Genomic DNA, 19,049 nt, shown 5'->3' on the forward strand with positions numbered 1-19,049 from the left:
CACAATCTACTCCTTTTTTTTCTTATTAATAAAAATTGTATAAAGAACAACTAAATATATATTAAAATCAACAAATCAACAAATTAAATAAAATTGTATTGTTCTCTACAACAAATTGTGCAGACCCTAAAAGAAAAGTGAGAGCGCGAGATGTGCTTCCGGGACAAATTAAAATCAAGAAATTAACACATTAAAAAAACTTTCAATATACCTTGTATGTATGATATGTAAATTGACTAGGTGGTTTGCATCACTGTGTAGCCATTAACATATTTAATATCAATTCAATCTTGAGTATGAACCTATTCTCCAATGTCACTTTCATTTGCTCCAATGGGAAAATAATGCTTGAATTTTCTTGTCTCATGTTTACTTGCGGTTAAAAGAAAAGTTATGATGGGTATTGCGAGGAAATCAGACAACAAGAATCGTAAACTCTTGAGGGTGAACATGTGTACTATCCATGGCTGGTAATAGGGACGGCGAAATTAAAGAATTTTCATTGATGGGGCAAATAGCATCACGTTGTGTTAAAAAACAGGAAAGCTTCCTAAGTCCTATGGCTGCTGCTGCACTGCCTTCATTTGGTGTTGTATAGAAACAGCATTTATTGATCTGTATTACATTCCAGAGTAATACCATACAAAAATAGTAGAGCTCATGGCTATATGGCCTTTGAATGATATCTTGCTAGTGCAGCTTTTGATCATATTATCTCCTGCATACTTCCTAGAAGCTCAAATTCATGACTCCACAGCACAAATATCGACATCATGGACAAACAATTTGTCCATTTCAGCGGGAGACTTCGATTTCTACCAAATGATCTTGATGAGTGAGTCTGAGTCTTTTGGTTGTGGATTTTACTCCGAAGACCAGAAAAATGATTCCTTTTATTTTGCAGTTGTATCACTCCAAATATCACGTTTTCCAGATGGTAGTTATAATTTCACTCCTGAGAATGTCATATGGTTGGCAAATGAAAATAAGCCTGTTGGGCAGAACGCAACTCTAAAGTTACTTCCAGAAGGAAATTTGGTTCTGAGAGATGCAGATGGAGCTTTAGTCTGGTCTACCAACACGTCTAACATGTCTGTTGCAGGTATAAAGATGATGGAAACAGGAATGCTTGTGCTTCAAGGCCACAATAATAAGACTGTGTGGCAATCTTTTAGTACTACAGCGCATGTGTCCACTTCATGGACGAATAATTATCGCATATCAGCCATGCCTTATAATCCATATAAAATAATCATGATGAACGGAGCTGTTTTTTCTTGTGGATTTCACTCCATGGACCGGAATTCCTTCTATTTTGCAATATGGAAGCAATCGGAGTATGCTCGGGATGCCTTATGGTTAGCAAACAGAAACAGGCCTGTTGGTGAGAACGCAACTTTACAATTATTAACAGATGGAGATTTGATCTTGAGAGATGCTGCTGGAACTTTCGTTTGGTCTACTAACACATCTAACATGTCTGTTGCGGGTATGAGGATGATGGAAACTGGAAACCTTGAGCTCTATGATGTCAATAACAAGACTGTTTGGAATTCATTTGATCATCCTGCTGACGTACTGTTTCTTGGGAACAAATTAGTGGCAGGACAAAAGCTGGTGGCAAGTGTTTCGAAAACTGATAGATCTGAAGGTGGCTTCAGCCTTTTTGTGATCCCACAAGGTTTGTTTGCTTCTTACCAAGCTACTGCGCCACAAAAGTACTTCAAATTTTCAGTTTTGGGGGGCATAGACAGCCTCCAACTAAGTCATGATGAATCCTCTGGTAATCTTGCTTTACTTATAATGTCAGCTTCACCTGATGAGCCGAATACAATGCTTACAAGCACCGTTAAATACTCAGCGACGGCTTACATGAAATTTGATCCTGATGGGCATCTCAGAATTTATGATGGCAACATGATTGACGGGGTTGATCTGTTGACAGATATGATGAGTGCATGTGATTACCCAACAACTTGTGGTAATTATGGGCTGTGCTTCAATGGGCACTGCTCGTGCCCAGCAGGTTTTGCTCGAGCCAATACCCCAAATGATCAAGGCAACTACAATTGCTGGCAGATGAGTCCAACCACATGTGAAAATCCAAAATCCCATTCTCTTCTTCCCCTGGAAGATGTCTACTATTTCAATTATGTTGACCCTGAGGCGGCGGTCCTGAACGGAACAGACATGAAGAGTTGTAAAGATGCATGTTTGAAAAAATGTTCATGCAACGCTGCTCTATTTCAGTATCACGGTAATGATTCTCATGGGAATTGTTTTTTGCCCTCACCAGTTCTTACACTAATTGCTGATGGCAAGGAAAGAAATAATTACTATTCTTATGCCTTCATCAAAATTTCTAATGATGGAGAGAATGGAAGTGCTTTTACATCTTCTATCAATCCTACATCTTCTATCAATCCTAAAATAATAGCAGGATCAACTATTGGAGCCATCCTTCTTATGAATTTAATTGTTGGTCTATGTATTATGGTTTTGAGGAAGAAAAGAGATCGAGAGGAAGGAATGGAAGACTTGAATCAACTATCAGGAAGGCCCATGAGATTCACATACCAAGAACTAGGAGTAGCAACTTGGGATTTCGAGAAGAAGCTTGGAGGAGGAGGGTTTGGATCAGTTTTTGAAGGAATTCTAGAAAATGGAGAAAAAATTGCAGTAAAGCGCCTAGATGCTTTAGGCCAAGGGGAGAAGGAATTCTTGGCTGAGGTCAAAACTATAGGAAGCATCCATCATGTCAACCTGGCGAGGCTAATTGGATTCTGTGCTGATAAATTGCATAGGCTTTTAGTCTATGAGTTCATGTGCTGTGGGTCTTTGGATAAGTGGATTTTCTGCAGGGAACCACTACTACATCCTCTGGACTTCCAAACTAGAAGAAACATTATCATGGATATAGCAAAGGGGCTGGCCTATCTCCATGAAGAATGCAGACAAAGAATAGTCCACTTAGACATCAAACCACAAAACATTTTGTTGGATGCAAATCTGCATGCTAAGATCTCTGATTTTGGCTTGTCTAAGTTGATTGACAAGGATCAAAGTCAAGTGGTGACCACAATGAGAGGAACTCCTGGGTACTTGGCTCCTGAATTATTCAGCTCAGTCATCACAGAGAAGGCAGATGTTTATAGTTTTGGAATCGTAGTCATGGAAGTCGTCTGCGGAAAGAAAAATCTGGATAGGTCACAGCCTGAGTGCATGCATTTGCTCCCTATTCTTATGAAGAAGGCACAGGAGGATCAATTGATTGATATGGTTGACAATAGCAGTGAGGATATGCAATTGCACAGGTTAGAAGCTGTGGAGATGGTGAGGGTTGGTATTTGGTGTCTGCAAAGTGATCACACAAGGAGGCCTAGCATGTCAACCGTGGTTAAGGTCTTAGAGGGCAACATGGGTGTTGAAGCAAACCTAGACTATGGCCTTCAGAATGCAACAACAATGGCAGCAATAAGAAGAGAGGCAGTGCTGGGCAGTACTGCCACATTGCTGCCATCACTACTATCAGGACCAAGGTGAAGAAAGATTTTTTGCGAAATATATGTGGTGTTTATGTTTCTCTGATAGGTGTTTTACCTTCAGTTCTATTTATATCGCTATTGTAATGTTATCTGGGAAATTGTTCAATTAGCATAAAGTGTGACAGGAAAGCATGAAAAACTGCAAGAAACTCCCGGCTACAATTAGCTGCTTACTACAAGTAAAATAACTACCAAGTAAATTCTAGCTCCAAGTATATCACTGCAATGATTATAACTTCTCTGGCATTTAAAGCCAAGAAATGCCATCAGTTTTCAGTTAAGTTTTTGAGGTAAAAAAAATTAATTTTATAGCCAACAAAGAGCCAAATATACATGATTCCGGTTAACATGTTACTATTAACATTGTGCTGATTCTTTTCAGAAAAATCATATCGAGGGCATTTGATTGAATTGTGTTGACTTAGCATGGAAAATTGAAGCTACCTCCCCAGAAACCTCTTTTCTTTTCTTTTTCTTGAAGCTGCAATTTGTCTTCGCAAATCGCTACTCATTGCTCAGGTATAATGATGTCAAAGTCACTAACAGTCCATTCAGCAACTTGATTTGGGGCCTTGAATATCTCTGTTCCTAAATCAATGGACATCCACTGCCTCCTAGCCGGAGGAGTCCCAGGATCCTGCAAAATAAGTAATAGCTTTGTCCATTTTAATAATTCAAAGAGCTTTGTCCATTTTAATGATTCATCATGTCACTTCCTTTCGGCCTCTGTAAAAATTTCCTTCCGTTTCTAGGATGCAGGATTATATCTAGTGACTTCGAGTTTTGAAAGAACTAGCAAATTTGAAGCTCTGAAACTGTGCTAAGGCCATTTAATCCATAAGAGAAAAGTGGAAGACAGAAAAGCAAACCTGGTAGAAGTAAAGTGATTGCGACAACCTCCCAACATCAAGTTCCCAAGTTCTCGGGTCACCAATCCAACCCTCACCTTGCTTGGTAGGATATCCATACTCACCCCAAACTGGATGTGGCAAAATCTGTAATATCTCCTGAGGCTGAGGATTGCTATAGGGATCACACAAACTATAAGGAACTTCAAGATGCTCTGCATTCCCCGGAGAACAGTACAAGTGATAGGCGGCATAAGGGAAGCGAGCAGTGTCATTGCGATGGATACGTGTTCCATCGGGAAATGTATGGTAAGGAGGGCACACATTGAGGTTGTTTGGATGGCACCATGAACTTATGTTTGGATTTATGATCATTTCGCTGTATCGAGTGACATCTGAAGTAACATTTCCATCGCAAGGTTTCCCGTCGTTCTTCCAACAGCTTCCCATGTCCATCAGGTAGAACTGGCTGCTAGGACCCCCACCATTGATTACATTTAAAGTGAACCTTACTTTGAAGTTTGGTGATTCTGGGATCTGCATATAGTGCACGTCAACTCCATCACTCACAAGTTTGTTTGGCTTGTAAGTAAAACCTGCATTAGTGCATGATATAGACTAATTTTTCAACCCCTAGATGTCACTCGTGTAAATCCACCTCCCCTGTGAAATGTTTGCAGGATTTGACCTACATTCCAATCTATTTCTATGCATCATAATATTTTATCTACACCGGAGGCTTGGCAGAAACAAAGAAAAGGTCAGGCACTCCCTTTGTTTGTATTTGAACTGTTGAGGAATTTGAATATGTATATTAATTAGATCAAAGAATGTAAAAGGAGTACTCACAATTTTTGACATACCCCTTGTTGGGTAATGGTACCCACCAGAAACATCATGTGTGGCATCTGATCTCAAGTAAAGCATCAACCATGGATACTTTGTTGAGGTCCTCAAAAGATGATGAAAAATCCAACTTCCCTTTCCTACCTCCTTCTCCCATGTCACAGAATGGTATGAAATGTTATCCATTAGTCCCTTGCTCAAATCTGCATCCAAATCCCATGACCCATAAAACCTTCCTTTAAGTGTCGTCCTATGAGGCCCTTGCAACGTGGTGTAATCATGATAAATGAATGGCTGGTTCATGCACCCTTTTCCAAAGCAAGGGAATCCAGTGTCCGGGCCAAAAGGCCCCACTCTGTGGCCATTTTTGGGGCACTTGGCTGAGTAAGTGTCCATGTTGCCGCTTTTGAGCATGATCATCCAGAATTGCCACGGATTAGGAGTGTCTTCAACTTGGCATTTTGAGCCTAAATAGAGTTCCTTATCCGCAGCATAAAGGTTTACATCATAAAGGGCATTTGGTTGCACTCCTAGAAAAGGGTTTCCAACACTAAGCTTGTTGTCTTCCACTGTGACTCTGTGGACCAATGCATAAGGCAAGGAATTGCAGAGGGCGCAGTCCTTTTCTACAAGACAGAAAATTCAGAAACAAAATAAATACAGATCATAAATGTTCGAGTACTTTCTTCTTACAACTTACTACAGAAACATAGAAGTTATACAAACCCTTCTTTTCGTTAAGAAATTGTCTATTCTGAGTTCAAGTTCTTGCTGGGAATTTATACATTTATTGGATTTATAAAACTCAAGAATCATAAACAGACTAACTCTTGTTCACTGAAGGAAAGGTACCATTGTACTAACAATCTACAACATGACAATTTTCTATCCAAAAAGGCAATTCAATACGGTGATAAAGCAAACAGATCTTCCTAAATTATCACCAGAGATGCATGAATACTTTAAACAAGCATATTAGGCTTCATTGCATCCAGGTGCAGATAGAAGACAAGCAAAGAAAATGGCCTGAAAATCTTACCTTCTGCCTTCGGAGAAGCCTTGAATATGTCAAAGCAATCTGCAGCTCTTGGGCTGCCCATAGAAGGAACTTCTTCTCCAACCTCATTGCATTGATTCCATGACTCTATTGCCAACCTTAAACCATCTCTTCTCATTCCGGGATCGCCTAATGCTGATACGTACTCATTTGCAGCTGTAGCATATAAGGCTCCTGAAAGAATAACCACGGCCAGAACAGGAAGAAAATAAACTGGGTTCTTCTTTCCATCCATTGGTTATAATAGAGGAAGTTTGATATCACACATGTACATAACTATATATAATATGATAATGAATTCAAGAGTCTCAGTAGAGATGTAGAATTCGAACTTGATTGATTGAGAGCCAAGTACGAAAAAATTGCTCTAGACTTTGGTCTTACTTTCCAGTTGCGAGGAACATACTCTTCCTCGTAATGAAAGCTCTACAGATATTATTGTTAATTTCCTATGTGTAACTTCGGTCGGTGCAAATTCCCGTTCATAGAGGGCTACTTATGCCTTTCTTAAACTAACTCTCGCACCAGAAAAGAAAGGGACAAACCAGAATTTTTAATGAAAAACAATATAAGCTAGGGATACAAAAGGACTTTTGGTTACATCTGTTTAAAATCATATTCACAAAGTTAGAGAAATCACTGGAAAATAGTAAAAGTTCATCTTCAGCCTATGCTGTAAGGAAAGGTGTCGTTTCTAGCTAACTTCTGTAGACGTTAAAACCTACCCTAGCAAGTCTTCACGTATTCCAAAAGGACATTACAATAAAAAAGTTTATACTACTTCGAGTATATACTTGGGGGTATACGTATAGAGTTATTGAGCCGTTATTCTGCAGAACAAGCAGAGGAAAACCAAAATAGGAGATTCTGGCCCTTCTTGCTGGTAATGATCACACATCGCATTACAGTATGAATCTGACAATGACCCTTCTTGCCTTTGATGGACCACGGGTCGGCTGCACATGCTAAACTTATTACAAGGCCACAGTGGGACTGAAAGCGGAACAATTGTCCTAGTCTTGCAAGTTACATGAATGCTATTATGTCAAGTGTAATTGTAATTTCTAGCTCTGCAATGCAAATTTACTCCAAATCCTTCGCTGTCTGTGATGCAAACCACACATTGACTGTAACAGTGGGTAAGGGCATTAGCATAACTAATTTGGTCTTAACAAGCAAACATTGATGTCTGCAGCCTTTCTAACTAGAATACCAGTTGTTGGTTTTCTTTAAAACAAAGTGATGCCTCTATCATATCTGGAGTAAGAGAAAAGTTTCTATATTCTGTTCTTGAAATGCAATCTATCCTCTAGACGCAAAACTTGTTGACAATACAGGACCTCAACCTACTGCAGGTGTTTATCCAATGCAGCCAAGGATTTGGACCGATTTACTTTTGTTTGTGGGCCTGAGGCTTACCAAACCCAACCATTCTTTCACCCTTAATTCTTATTAAGTGCTACGATCTTCTTTTTTTTCCGAGGCTATTAGCCACTGTAGTGGTCTTTGACATAAAAGCAAAAAGTCACACCTCCAGAAACCAAAAATAAGCAAAAGGTAAAAGAAGGAAACAGATAGATTTTAAAGAAAACGAAAGGAAATGATTAAAGAAAGAAATCTCCAAATCACTAAAGCCATAAAGAGAGAACTGTCAGTCCTAATTGTCCAAAATCTGCCCCCATTTCAAAGGCCTGGTAGCTGGTTCATACCAAGATACAAAAGTTCACGAGCTGCTGATGCAACAACACTGGACATGTGGACAGAATTATAGACCATAATTCTTGTGAATGAACTTGGGGTGATCCTGCACCTAGAGGATCAAAGGGATTCCCATCTGAGCATGGGCTTAGGCATGAATTCATTTCCATGTACAAACCATAAAGTGAAAAAAAGAAGCCAAAGTGGTCACAAGATTAAGGGCGGGTGCCTCTTTTGAAAAGAAAAAAAAAACTAGCAGCAGAAAACAAAGTAAGAAACCCACGTCCCTATTTATAAGTCTCTAACTGTCCCAAACTGCTACAGCTCTCTCTCTCCCCCTCCCATTATCATCCCATTCAGTTTCTTATCACCATCTCCATCTTCTTCTTCTTCTTCTCTTGGCAACTGGATAACCTTAAAAAAATAATATCAAGCTATTCTCATCAAAGCAAAAGAAAGAAAACTACTCCATAACAAGCAGGGAAAACCCTGCTTGTCAGAAGTAGAAAACGATGAAGTGGCGTAGGAAAAAGACCCCATCCTCTTCGCGCCCTTCTTTAATATCTCATGTTTTCTCCACTTCCTGGCTAACAAAGTTCAAGCACATGAGCATCAACCCAGGGCAAGAACATGCAAAAGCGAAGCAAAAAGGGAAATGGAATTCTGTTTCCGCAAGTCCATTGCCATTTGCTCGTGGTGAAGGAGGAGGTAGATTCTATGGAGGGGATGGCGATGCTTTTTGGAGACTTTCTTTTGGTGACGAGAGTGCTAGCACAGGTGCTTTGAGTTCATTGCATAATGATTTGGACAGTGAGCTCCAGGCTCCACCATCAAGTTGTCACAGCTGTAGATCAAACGCTGCAAGGGTAAATAAGAGAAAAGAAGACAAAATCAGGTTCAGCAACAAGGTTTATGAAGCAAGGGAAATGAGAGGACTGCCAAGAGAAATTGAGATTTTGCCTGAAATGGATGCATGTATAAGTGAAAAGGTAGCAGAAATCAGAACCCCAAGGTTGAGGGTTGAGAGAAAGGAGAAAACGAGGAAAACAGATCAAAGGGTTTTCGAAGCGCAGCGGTTCAAATTGAATGGAGAATCGTTTGAAGCAGAGAGAGTATCAAGAAAAGAGACATCAAAGAATATTTTTGAAATGGAATCAGAAAGAACGATTGGGAGGATAGAGAGAGAGGACTGTAAGTTGACAGCTTCTCATTCAAAAAAAGATTTCTCCGTGTCTTCCATTAATGTGAGCGATTCTCATCTAAGAAAGACTAAAAAAGACTTTTTATTTGCTGCTCATAAAGAAAGTGATGGATTTTCTGCTGAAAATTTGAGTTCTGAGTGGCAAACGTTGAAAGACATGAAGATTGAAGAGCTCAAGACAAAGAGGGAGAAACTGAGAAAATCTCTGTACATAAACAGAGAATTGCAGAGGAAAAAGAAAAGTAAAGTCAGGGCTATTTCTCCAAGAACTGCTTCAAAAGTCGAAATCTGCAAAATAAAAGCACTGGAAGACATGAAGAAAGCCAAGATGAAAAAGAAGAAAAAGGCCAGAGAGAAAAAAATGGAGGGATTCACAGGCCTAGAGAATTTCGCTGTGGTGAAAACCTCGTTTGATCCACAGAAGGACTTCAGAGATTCAATGATTGAAATGATTGAGGAGAAGAGAATTAGCCGGTCAGAAGAGCTCGAAGAACTCTTGGCGTGCTATCTGACATTGAATGCTGACGAGTATCATGATCTTATTGTCAAGGTATTCCGGCAGGTATGGTTTGATCTGAACGAGGCCTGCTTTGATACTGAACTAGAGAATGAACAATCTTACGATGAATAACCGCATTATTCAGTTAATTATAGCAAGAAACTTGTAAATTTCCTGTAAATTGCTAAGATATTACTGTTACAAGATGATGATGCCTCTAATTAATTATCATTCCATGAAAAATTCTCATCATAACTTCAATGCAGCAACGATTTCAAGAATTAGTGCTATTAAAGTTTGTGTACATATGTCCACCATAATCGAAGTGATGCACTGATGAGGAAAGGAGAGAATTGATGAGTTGTAAACAGTACACAGCTAATTGCTGGCAACACGCATTGATGCTTTAGCATTCCCATCACCTATCATGCTACGAATCTTTAAAGAGTGAGAGAAGCCCTATCCTCTCACAAGTACCAAGGATTGCCGTGCAATGTCAATAACTTACATTCAACATCTATGAGCGGGAAGGCAGCAAAGTGGCAAATCCATATACAGTTCGGTTTACATAATCTAGTGGATCATTAGCCGTGTTAGGTTGCGGATACAGTTAATTTTAGATTTTTTTAATATAAAAAATATTTAGATATTATTAATATTTATTTAATAAAAAAATTAAATTGAATAGAGGTTGACTCGATTGACTTTGAAAGTTTAAAAACAGCTTGGATGACTTAATTATACTAAAAGAAATTTCAAGATGAAATTTTCCTTCATATTACAAAACATATTGGATTTATTTTGATCAACTCGGGTTAACATATTCAATTTACAACTTGAATTATAAGACTATGATAACCTCAATGCTATTATAAAGTCTAATTCTCAATTCTCAATGTTGAAGGATTAAATGAAAAAATTAATAATAAAAGATCTAAAAAAGTGATCTAAATTAACTTGTCAAACACACATTCTAGGTCATAAGAAAAAAAATAACTCAATAGAAAGCAAATCAAAATAAATTATAAAATTCAATTCTTAATTAGTCCGAGACAATTTATCTAACTTATGACTTGAGTTATGAGACTAAGATAACCTAACAGGAAAAAAAAAATGGCATGCTTTAACTCGGGTTAGTCTGCTAAATCTACGATTTTGATCATGAGACGGAGATAACTCGTAAAGAGCAAATTAAAACAAATTATAAAACTCAATTCTTAATTGACCCTACTTGACCTAATGTTGAATTATAAAGTTTGTAAAAAGTTTAATTAAAAAATAATACAAAAAATAAGTTAAGTTAACCTAGGTTAACTCATTGAGCATTATTCACTGGTCATAAGGATGAGACAACCTAATAAAAAAAATCAAAAAAAATCATAAAGTCTAATTCTCAATAAAACATAATATTAAATGATGATATTAAAAAAAAAAGATCAATTAAAAAAACTAAGTCAATTAGATTAACTCGCTAAACTTTCTACCCGTGTTATAAGATAGGGACAATCTAATAAAAAAATCAAATATTGAAAGACTTGTGGTCTAAGTCATGAGACCAAAATAACTTTTTTAAAAAAAATACAACCTGATTTAATCAGGGTTAAAATGTTAAAACTCGTGATCCTAATCAAGAAACCAAGATATCCCCATAGAAAGAAAATCAAAACATATCATGAAGCTTAATTTTCAATTTACCTAATGTTAAATAATAAAAGTGAAAAAAAAATCAATTAAAAAAGGACATAAAAAACAACTCAAGTTAACTTGGGGTAACCTATTAATCACCATTCTCCGATCATAATACTGAAATAATCCAATAGAAAGTAAATAAAATAGATCATGAAACCTAATCCTTAATCAACTCAATATTAAATAATAAAAGTAAGAAGAAAAAGAAAAAAAATGAGTCAACCCAATTAACCCGCAATTCATGTAATGAGAGTAGGATGACGCAATAAAAAAAAATCTAATATTATAAGATGAAGTTTTTTTTAAAAAAGCATTAATAGAAAAAATATGAAAAAAAAACTATTACAATGAATAATGCTCTGTAAAAAGGGGTACAACAAAAACCCCTTATCATTTAGTTTTTCTTGTTAATTAACGTGTCTCCTATAATCTTGATGCTTTTGAAAAAAAATACATATGTGATATTTAGAAAAATATTTTTAAATGCAACATGAATAAAATTGAAAGAATAGTGAAACTAATCACGCATCCTTTCTTTTATAGATGATAATTAACTTATATTATAATATAAGTTGCTTCAACTTTAATATTTAGATTCCTCAAACATTTTATGCGCCTTTATAATCTCTTATCATCTTTTGTATAGATGTTAACTTGTTTAAAAGTTTAACATAATCAGTATCATTTCAAGAGCCTTATTACAACTTTTGGGCAATTTTACCTATTAAGGTTTTGAAAACACTTAAAAAAAATTTCTAAACAAATAAAGCTTCTTTTCCTCACACTTCTATTTTTTTTACAAGCTACTTAACTTGTGTATAAGCCTATAGACATCAAATCACACATACTAATATACTTCCTCAAAAGAAATTTTAAAGACATTGATAATCTTCTCAATCTTTTGCTTTATAAAAATAACAAGTAAACTATTGGGTTTATTTTAAATCACGTGTCCAAATAAAAAAATAAACACTCAGGTGCTTTGTCTATATATAAAAGCCTAAAGTTATCATATTTTAGGATTAAAGTTTATTTGTAAATGCTTTTATTTTCTACATTTTGGTGGTTATGGAGAACAAATAATAGGTGAGTTTTGAATTACTTTAGGATCTTGAATGAAAGAAACTTTTTTGCGATACCTTATAGTTTTATACTTTTTCATAATAAATTTCTTTTATTGTCTTGCTCTTGGGGTAGGTCTAAGTTGTTAAATCATGTAAACTTTGTGTTTTTTCTTATGTGATTCATTGTGCTTGTTCTTTTATATGTCTCTACTTTTCAATTAGTTTGAGATTATAGGGTTGTTTTCATAACAAACTAGTATTAAAGCTTGCCTGGTTATCGGTTAGCTTTCACGATGGTGATAAAAGTAATGTCGATGATGAAATTTGATGTAGAAAAATTTAATGGTTGGAACAACTTCAATTCATGGCATATTAAAATGCACGCCTTATTAGTTCAACAATGTTTATTAAAGGAACTAAAATGTGTAGACAATTTGACTAAAAGAATAGAAGATAAGGAGAAAGAAGATCTCATAAAACAAGCACATAGTGTTATTCAACTTTATTTGTTTAATGAGAATTTGAGAAAGGTTGTTAAGGATACTATAGTTACTAGATTTTGAACAAATTTTGATACTCTTCACATTACCAAATCCCTGACAAATCGATTATATATGAAGTATGAGTTATATATTCTTTAGATGAAAGAACTTATGCCCATTAAAGACCATATTAATGAATTCAATAAAGTGATTTTAGATTTATAAAATGTTGATGTTAAGTTTAAATATAAGAACCAAGCTTTGATTTTGTTATGTTCATTACCTTTGATTTTGTTATGTTCATTACCTCTTTCTTATGATTATTTTATTAGTACTTTATTGTATGGAAGAAATAGTCTTAGTTCATAAGATGTTAAAACTTTATTAAACTCTAGGGAGTTGAAAACGCAAGTATCAAAGAATTATATTACTAATCATATAAAGGGTTTGATTGTAAGGGGTAGAACAAATAATAAAGGGTTCAGGAAGTGGAGGAAGGTTTATATCAAAATTAAAGTCTTGGAATATTAAAGACTTTAAATGTTATGAAATGGAACTTTATGAAGAACTATCTTAAGTGCAAATATAAGACAAAAAGAAGAAAATCTATAATGCTGTAAATGTTTTTAATGAAAGGAAAGTTTTTTATGATATTAAAAGTGTTTTGATTGTGTCTATTGGTAGTTCATGTGATGAATCAATTATTTATTTGGCTTGAAAATATCATATTTATCCTAATAGAAGTTGGTTCGACACTTATAAAGTTGTCAATGATACTATTTTATTAAGAGACAATAAAGGACTTTCTATTATTAGTATGAATAAAATTTGAATTAAGATGTATGATAAAAGTGTTAGGACATTAGAGATTCGACATATTTTAGAAATGAAGAAGAATTTAATTTCTTTAAGTCTTTTTTATTTTCAAAGTTATGGTTATTCAACTAAAAGTGGAGTTTTGAAGGTTTGTAAAGGTGTTCTTGTCATGATAAAAAGAAAGTTGGTTAATGGTCCTTACCATCTTCAAAGTTTAATAATTATTGATTTAACTAGTGTATTATTTATGGTTGGTTAGGATAATGGTTTACTTATTTATAGCATATATGGTTAGAACATGAGTGAAAAAGGAATAATAAAGTTACATGAATGAGATTTGCTATGTGATTAGAAAATATGTAAACTGAATTTATATAAGCATTATGTTTATAGTAAACATTACAAGGTAAAATTCAGAATGTTTATTCATCATACTAAGGGTATTATGGATTATATTCATTATGATTTTTGGATGTCAAAAGGCGAAGTACAATGTCTATTGATATTTAATAATGACTACTTGAGACAGGTTTGGATGCATTTTTTTAAAAGAAAAAAGTGATGTGGTCATCACCTTTAATAAAGGAATTGTTAGACATTACACTATCAGGAATACACCACAACAAAATAGGGTTGCAGAATATATGAATATGACATTCTTATCAAAAGCACATTGTATGCTTTTATAAGCTAGATTGTCATAAAACTTTTAGGCTAAAGCAGTTAACATGGCTTATCATATAATGAATAGATCTTCATCAATAGGTTTAAAGGAAAAAACTTTATATAAGGTATGGTTTGGTTCTCCAATTGATTATTCTAAACTAAGAGTTTGTGGTTCTCTTGTTTATGTTTAGGTTAATAAATATAAACTTTGGCTGAAAGTGAGAAGATATATAGTTCTAGATTATACATTTAAGGTAAAGGGATATCAATTATGGTGTATTAATCCTAAATCACGTAAGTTTATTATTAGCAAGGGTGTAACCTTTGATGAGTATGTTATATTTCATAAGAAAAAGAAGTTGATTAATATTGATGTTGAGGTGGACTAAGGTACCAACAAACATGTGGAACTTGGTTAGAGTTTCAGAGACAGTGCAAAAATATGCTTTAGTTGAGCTTATTGAAGAAGTGGTGCAAGATATTTTAATTAAAAATACACATAAAGAACAATCTTACAATATTGCTATAAAAAGATTAAAAAATACAAATAAAATCATTAGTTAAGTATGGTTATGCTAATATAGTTTATTTTTACTTGAATATTGCAAAAAATATTAATGACGATAAGCCTTATTCTTATAAAGAGGTAATTTCTTCCAAATAATCTTTTTAATGGATGACTGTTATAAATAAGAATACTAAATATTTTTATATGAATAAGATATATGAACTTGTTAAACCACCATAATGTTAGAAGATTGTTGGGTGTAAATAGTTTTATAAAAAGAAAGATGGAATCCTAAGGGTTGATGATATAAGGTTTAAAATATGTCTAGTTGCTAAAAGCCTTTTACAAAGAGAAGGTGTTAATTTTAATGAAGTGTTCTCTCAAGTTGTAAGGCATAGTTTCATTTTGGTATTTCTTTCTATGGTTTGTTTGATTAACTTAAAGCTTGAGTAGCTGTATGTCAAAATAACCTTTCTATATAGTAAGTTAGAGGAAAGGATATATATGTATAAGCTAGAGGTTTTCATTACGCAAAGTAAAGAAGATCATGTGTTTTATTGAAGAAGTCATTATATGGCATAAAGTAATCACTGAGGTAGTTGTATAAAAGTTTTGATACTTTTATGCTTGGACATGATTATCTTAGGAGTGACTATAATAATTATGTGTATTCTAGGAAGCTTTTGGATGACTTATTTGTGTACTTATTGTTGTATATTGATGACATATTGATTGCTTCCAAAAATATATTTGAGATCAATGGTTTGGAAAATCAATTAAGTGGTGAGTTTAAGATGAAGGATTTATATGCAATTAAGAAGATTTTAGAAATAGAAATATGTAAACATCAAAGTGCTAGTAAGTTATACTTGTCATAGATTAAGTATCTTAATAAGGTATTTGAGTGTTTTGATATACAATACTATAAGCCAGTGAGTATTATACTTACAACTCATTTTAGGTTATCTTCATGCTTGTCATCAAAAACTAAGGACGAGAAAGAACATATTTTAGATGTTTCGTATGCTAATACAATTTGAAGCATTTTGTATGTTATGGTTTGCTCCAAACACTACAAGCCAATAAATGTTATACTTACAACTCATTTTAGGTTATCTTCAAGCTCATCACCAAAAACTAAGGACGAAAAGGAGCATATTTCAGATGGTTCGTATGTTAGTGTAGTTTGAAGCATTTTGTATGCTATGGTTTGCACTCATTCAAACATTTCATATGTTATTAATATGGTCAACATGTTTATAGAAAATCATGGTAAAGTTCATTAGCAGACTGTGAAATGGATACTCTATTATCTTAGAATCACTATAAATATTGGCTTGATATATGACAAATGTAGTAGCACTAAAAGTAATGTTAAGGGCTTTGTTGATTTAGATTATTCTAATGATTTAAACATAAATAGATTACTAACAGGTTATGTTTTCACCCTCTTATGATGTGTCATTAATTGAAAAGCAATTTTACAATCCATTGTTACATTGTCTATAACAAAGTTTAAGTATATGGCATTGAAAGAGGTAGTGAAAGAAACTTTATGATTAAAAGGTTGATTAGTAATCTTAGTTTGTCATATAATTTGATTGTTATATATTGTAATAGCTAGAGTGTTATTCGTCTAGCCAAGAATTGGAAGTGTCATGAAAGAACCATATATTGATGTCAAATATCACTACATTTAGATATCATGTCATAATATGTTGTATTAGTGGAAAAGATTATTATAGTTGAGAACCTTGCAAATATATTGACGAAGCTTGTCTCTACAGTCAAGTTCAAGTATTGCCTAGACTTGATTAATCTATGTAGTACTTGAAAGATGTTTGGTGGAGATAATTATAGAGGAGTTCAAGTTTTGTAACTTAGCTCAATTTAAGCCAAGGTTGAGATTTGTTGAGTTTGTCCTAAATTATGAGCTCAAATGAGAAAATAAACATCCATGTACTTATTCTATTTATTAAAGGCTAAAATGGTCATCTTTTAGGGTTAAGCTTATTTGTAACTGTCTTCATTCTCTACATTTTAGTAATTAGAGATAAGAGAGAATATGTAAGTTTTAGGTTACTTTAAGATCTTGGATAAAAGAGCAATTTTAACTTTTCTACTTTCTAATAGTAAATATTCTTAATCATCTTACCTTTGGAATATGTCTAAATTACCAAACCAAGTAAATTTAATGTGTGCTTTTATATGATTTATTGTGCTTATTTTTTTTTTAGAATTCTCTACTTGTTAATTAATTGGAGATTTTAGAGATATTTTTGTAACATAAATCATCCCATCCTTGTTAGTAATAAATGAAAGAAGCATTATTCTTAATTGGAAGGAATTCATATGCATGGACAAATGGATGGATGATACAAATACAAAAATATAATGTTAAATTAGAAGAACATTAAATCATTAACTTGTGTTACACTGCGAGTCATGTCAATTTTTTATTAAACATAAAAAAAAATATTTAGATATTGCTATTTGTTTTAGATGAAAAAAATTTAAATCATATAGGAGTTGATCCGATATAACCCGGTTGACTTTACAGTTTAAAAGACAACTTGGATGACCCATAAGAATGTAGTTTGACTTAAAAAAAACATTCAAGATGACATCTATTTTTAATATTAAGATAAAAATATATTGGATTGACTTGGTTCAACCTAAATTAACATGTCAAATCCACAACCTAGGTTATGAGACTAATTCTCAATCAACCCAACATTGAATGATAAAAATAAAAAGAAATCTATTAAGAAAATAATCTAAAAAATGAACCTAAGTTAATCTATTAAACTGGTGATCTGGGTTATAAGACTGAGATAACCTTATAAAAAAATAACAAAGTCCAATTTCTTATTAGCCCATTGTTAAAGAATCAGATTAAAAATATAATTAAAAAATAAAATAAAAAATAACTTGAGTCAATCTGTTAAACTCATAATCCATGTTATAAGACCAAGATAATTTCATAGAAAAAAAAATATATGATTTAACCCGAGTTAACTTGTCAAATCTACAATTCTGGTTATGAGACTTAAATAACCCTATACAAAACATATTAAAATAAATTATAAAGCTCAATTCTCAATCAACATTGTTGGACCCAATGTTGAATGATGAAATTTGTAAAAATTAAAATTGAGAAAATGATGTAAAAATGAGTCAAGTCAACCCGGGTTAACCTGTTAAGCACTATTCTCGGTTTAAAAGATCAAGATAATCTAATTAAAAAATAAACTGAAGTAAATCATGAAACTTAATTGTCAATCAAACATATTATTAATTGATGAATCTGGGGAAAAAAAAGTCAACTAGGTTAACTCATTAAAACCACAACTTAGGTAATAAGATAGAGACAATCTAATAAAATACAAATTCAATGTTAAAGAACTAATGACTAAGTCATAAGACTAAAATAATCTTTTTTAAAAAAATAAAAATAATAGATTAATTTAACCTGGGTTAAAATGACAAAATTCGCAAACTTGATCATAAGACCAAGATATCTCATGGAAAACAAATCAAATCTTATTATGAATTTCAATTCCCAACTGATTTAATGTTGAATGATAAAATTGAAAAAAATCAATTAAAAAAGATACAAAAAACAAACCGAGTCAACTAAAGTTAACCTGTTAAGCATTATTCTTGAATTATACGGTCAAAATAACTTAATAGAAAATAAATAAAGCAAATCATGAAATCTAATTTTTAATCAATCAAATATTAAAGGATAAAATTAAAAAAATAGTTAAAAATAAAAAAAAGCTTGAAATAATTAGATTAATTTATTATTCATGTTATGAAAGTGAGATAGTCTAATAAAAAATAAATATAATATTAAATAAAAAAATTATATATAAAAAAATGATTAAAAAAAAATACTGCTATTCTAGTTTTTTGTTAATGTATTCATAAGACCATCTGGATAAATCAACATGATAAAGGATAGGCGATGCGTCATGACACCTAGGATGTCGTTTACGTAGCATACTCTAAAACTAGGTGGAAAAGAAGATGCTCCATCTTTAAGAACAGGTATGATCATGATGCTGCAGAGGACAAAGGCTTGACATGTAAAAAGGTAAAATCATAGGCTATGCCTATAAATATCC

At 33.4% G+C, this 19,049-nt stretch overlaps 3 protein-coding genes across 3 annotated transcripts; 2 read left to right on the top strand and 1 right to left on the bottom strand.

Annotated features, from left to right (window-relative positions):
• The first annotated feature begins 471 nt into the window (after window positions 1-471).
• On the top strand, window positions 472-3,757 carry LOC105131975 (G-type lectin S-receptor-like serine/threonine-protein kinase SD2-5). Its single transcript, XM_011035208.1, has 2 exons — window positions 472-1,681; window positions 1,811-3,757. Exons 1-2 carry the CDS (start codon window positions 661-663, stop codon window positions 3,541-3,543), a joined length of 2,754 nt encoding a protein of 917 aa, XP_011033510.1. The 5' UTR covers window positions 472-660; the 3' UTR covers window positions 3,544-3,757.
• Window positions 3,758-3,827: 70 nt separating this feature from the next.
• On the bottom strand, window positions 3,828-7,184 carry LOC105131976 (uncharacterized). The gene is made up of 4 exons (XM_011035209.1): window positions 6,279-7,184; window positions 5,243-5,865; window positions 4,415-4,930; window positions 3,828-4,182 (listed from the first exon to the last, which is right to left on the bottom strand). Exons 1-4 carry the CDS (start codon window positions 6,529-6,531, stop codon window positions 4,054-4,056), a joined length of 1,521 nt encoding a protein of 506 aa, XP_011033511.1. The 5' UTR covers window positions 6,532-7,184; the 3' UTR covers window positions 3,828-4,053.
• An 898-nt stretch (window positions 7,185-8,082) lies between these two features.
• On the top strand, window positions 8,083-9,918 carry LOC105131977 (transcription repressor OFP5-like). Its single transcript, XM_011035210.1, has one exon. It carries the CDS (start codon window positions 8,507-8,509, stop codon window positions 9,824-9,826), a length of 1,320 nt encoding a protein of 439 aa, XP_011033512.1. The 5' UTR covers window positions 8,083-8,506; the 3' UTR covers window positions 9,827-9,918.
• Window positions 9,919-19,049: the final 9,131 nt, after the last annotated feature.

The sequence above is a fragment of the Populus euphratica genome, unplaced genomic scaffold, assembly GCF_000495115.2.
Source record: "Populus euphratica unplaced genomic scaffold, PopEup_1.0 scaffold26.1, whole genome shotgun sequence".
Taxonomy (NCBI): Eukaryota; Viridiplantae; Streptophyta; class Magnoliopsida; order Malpighiales; family Salicaceae; genus Populus; species Populus euphratica.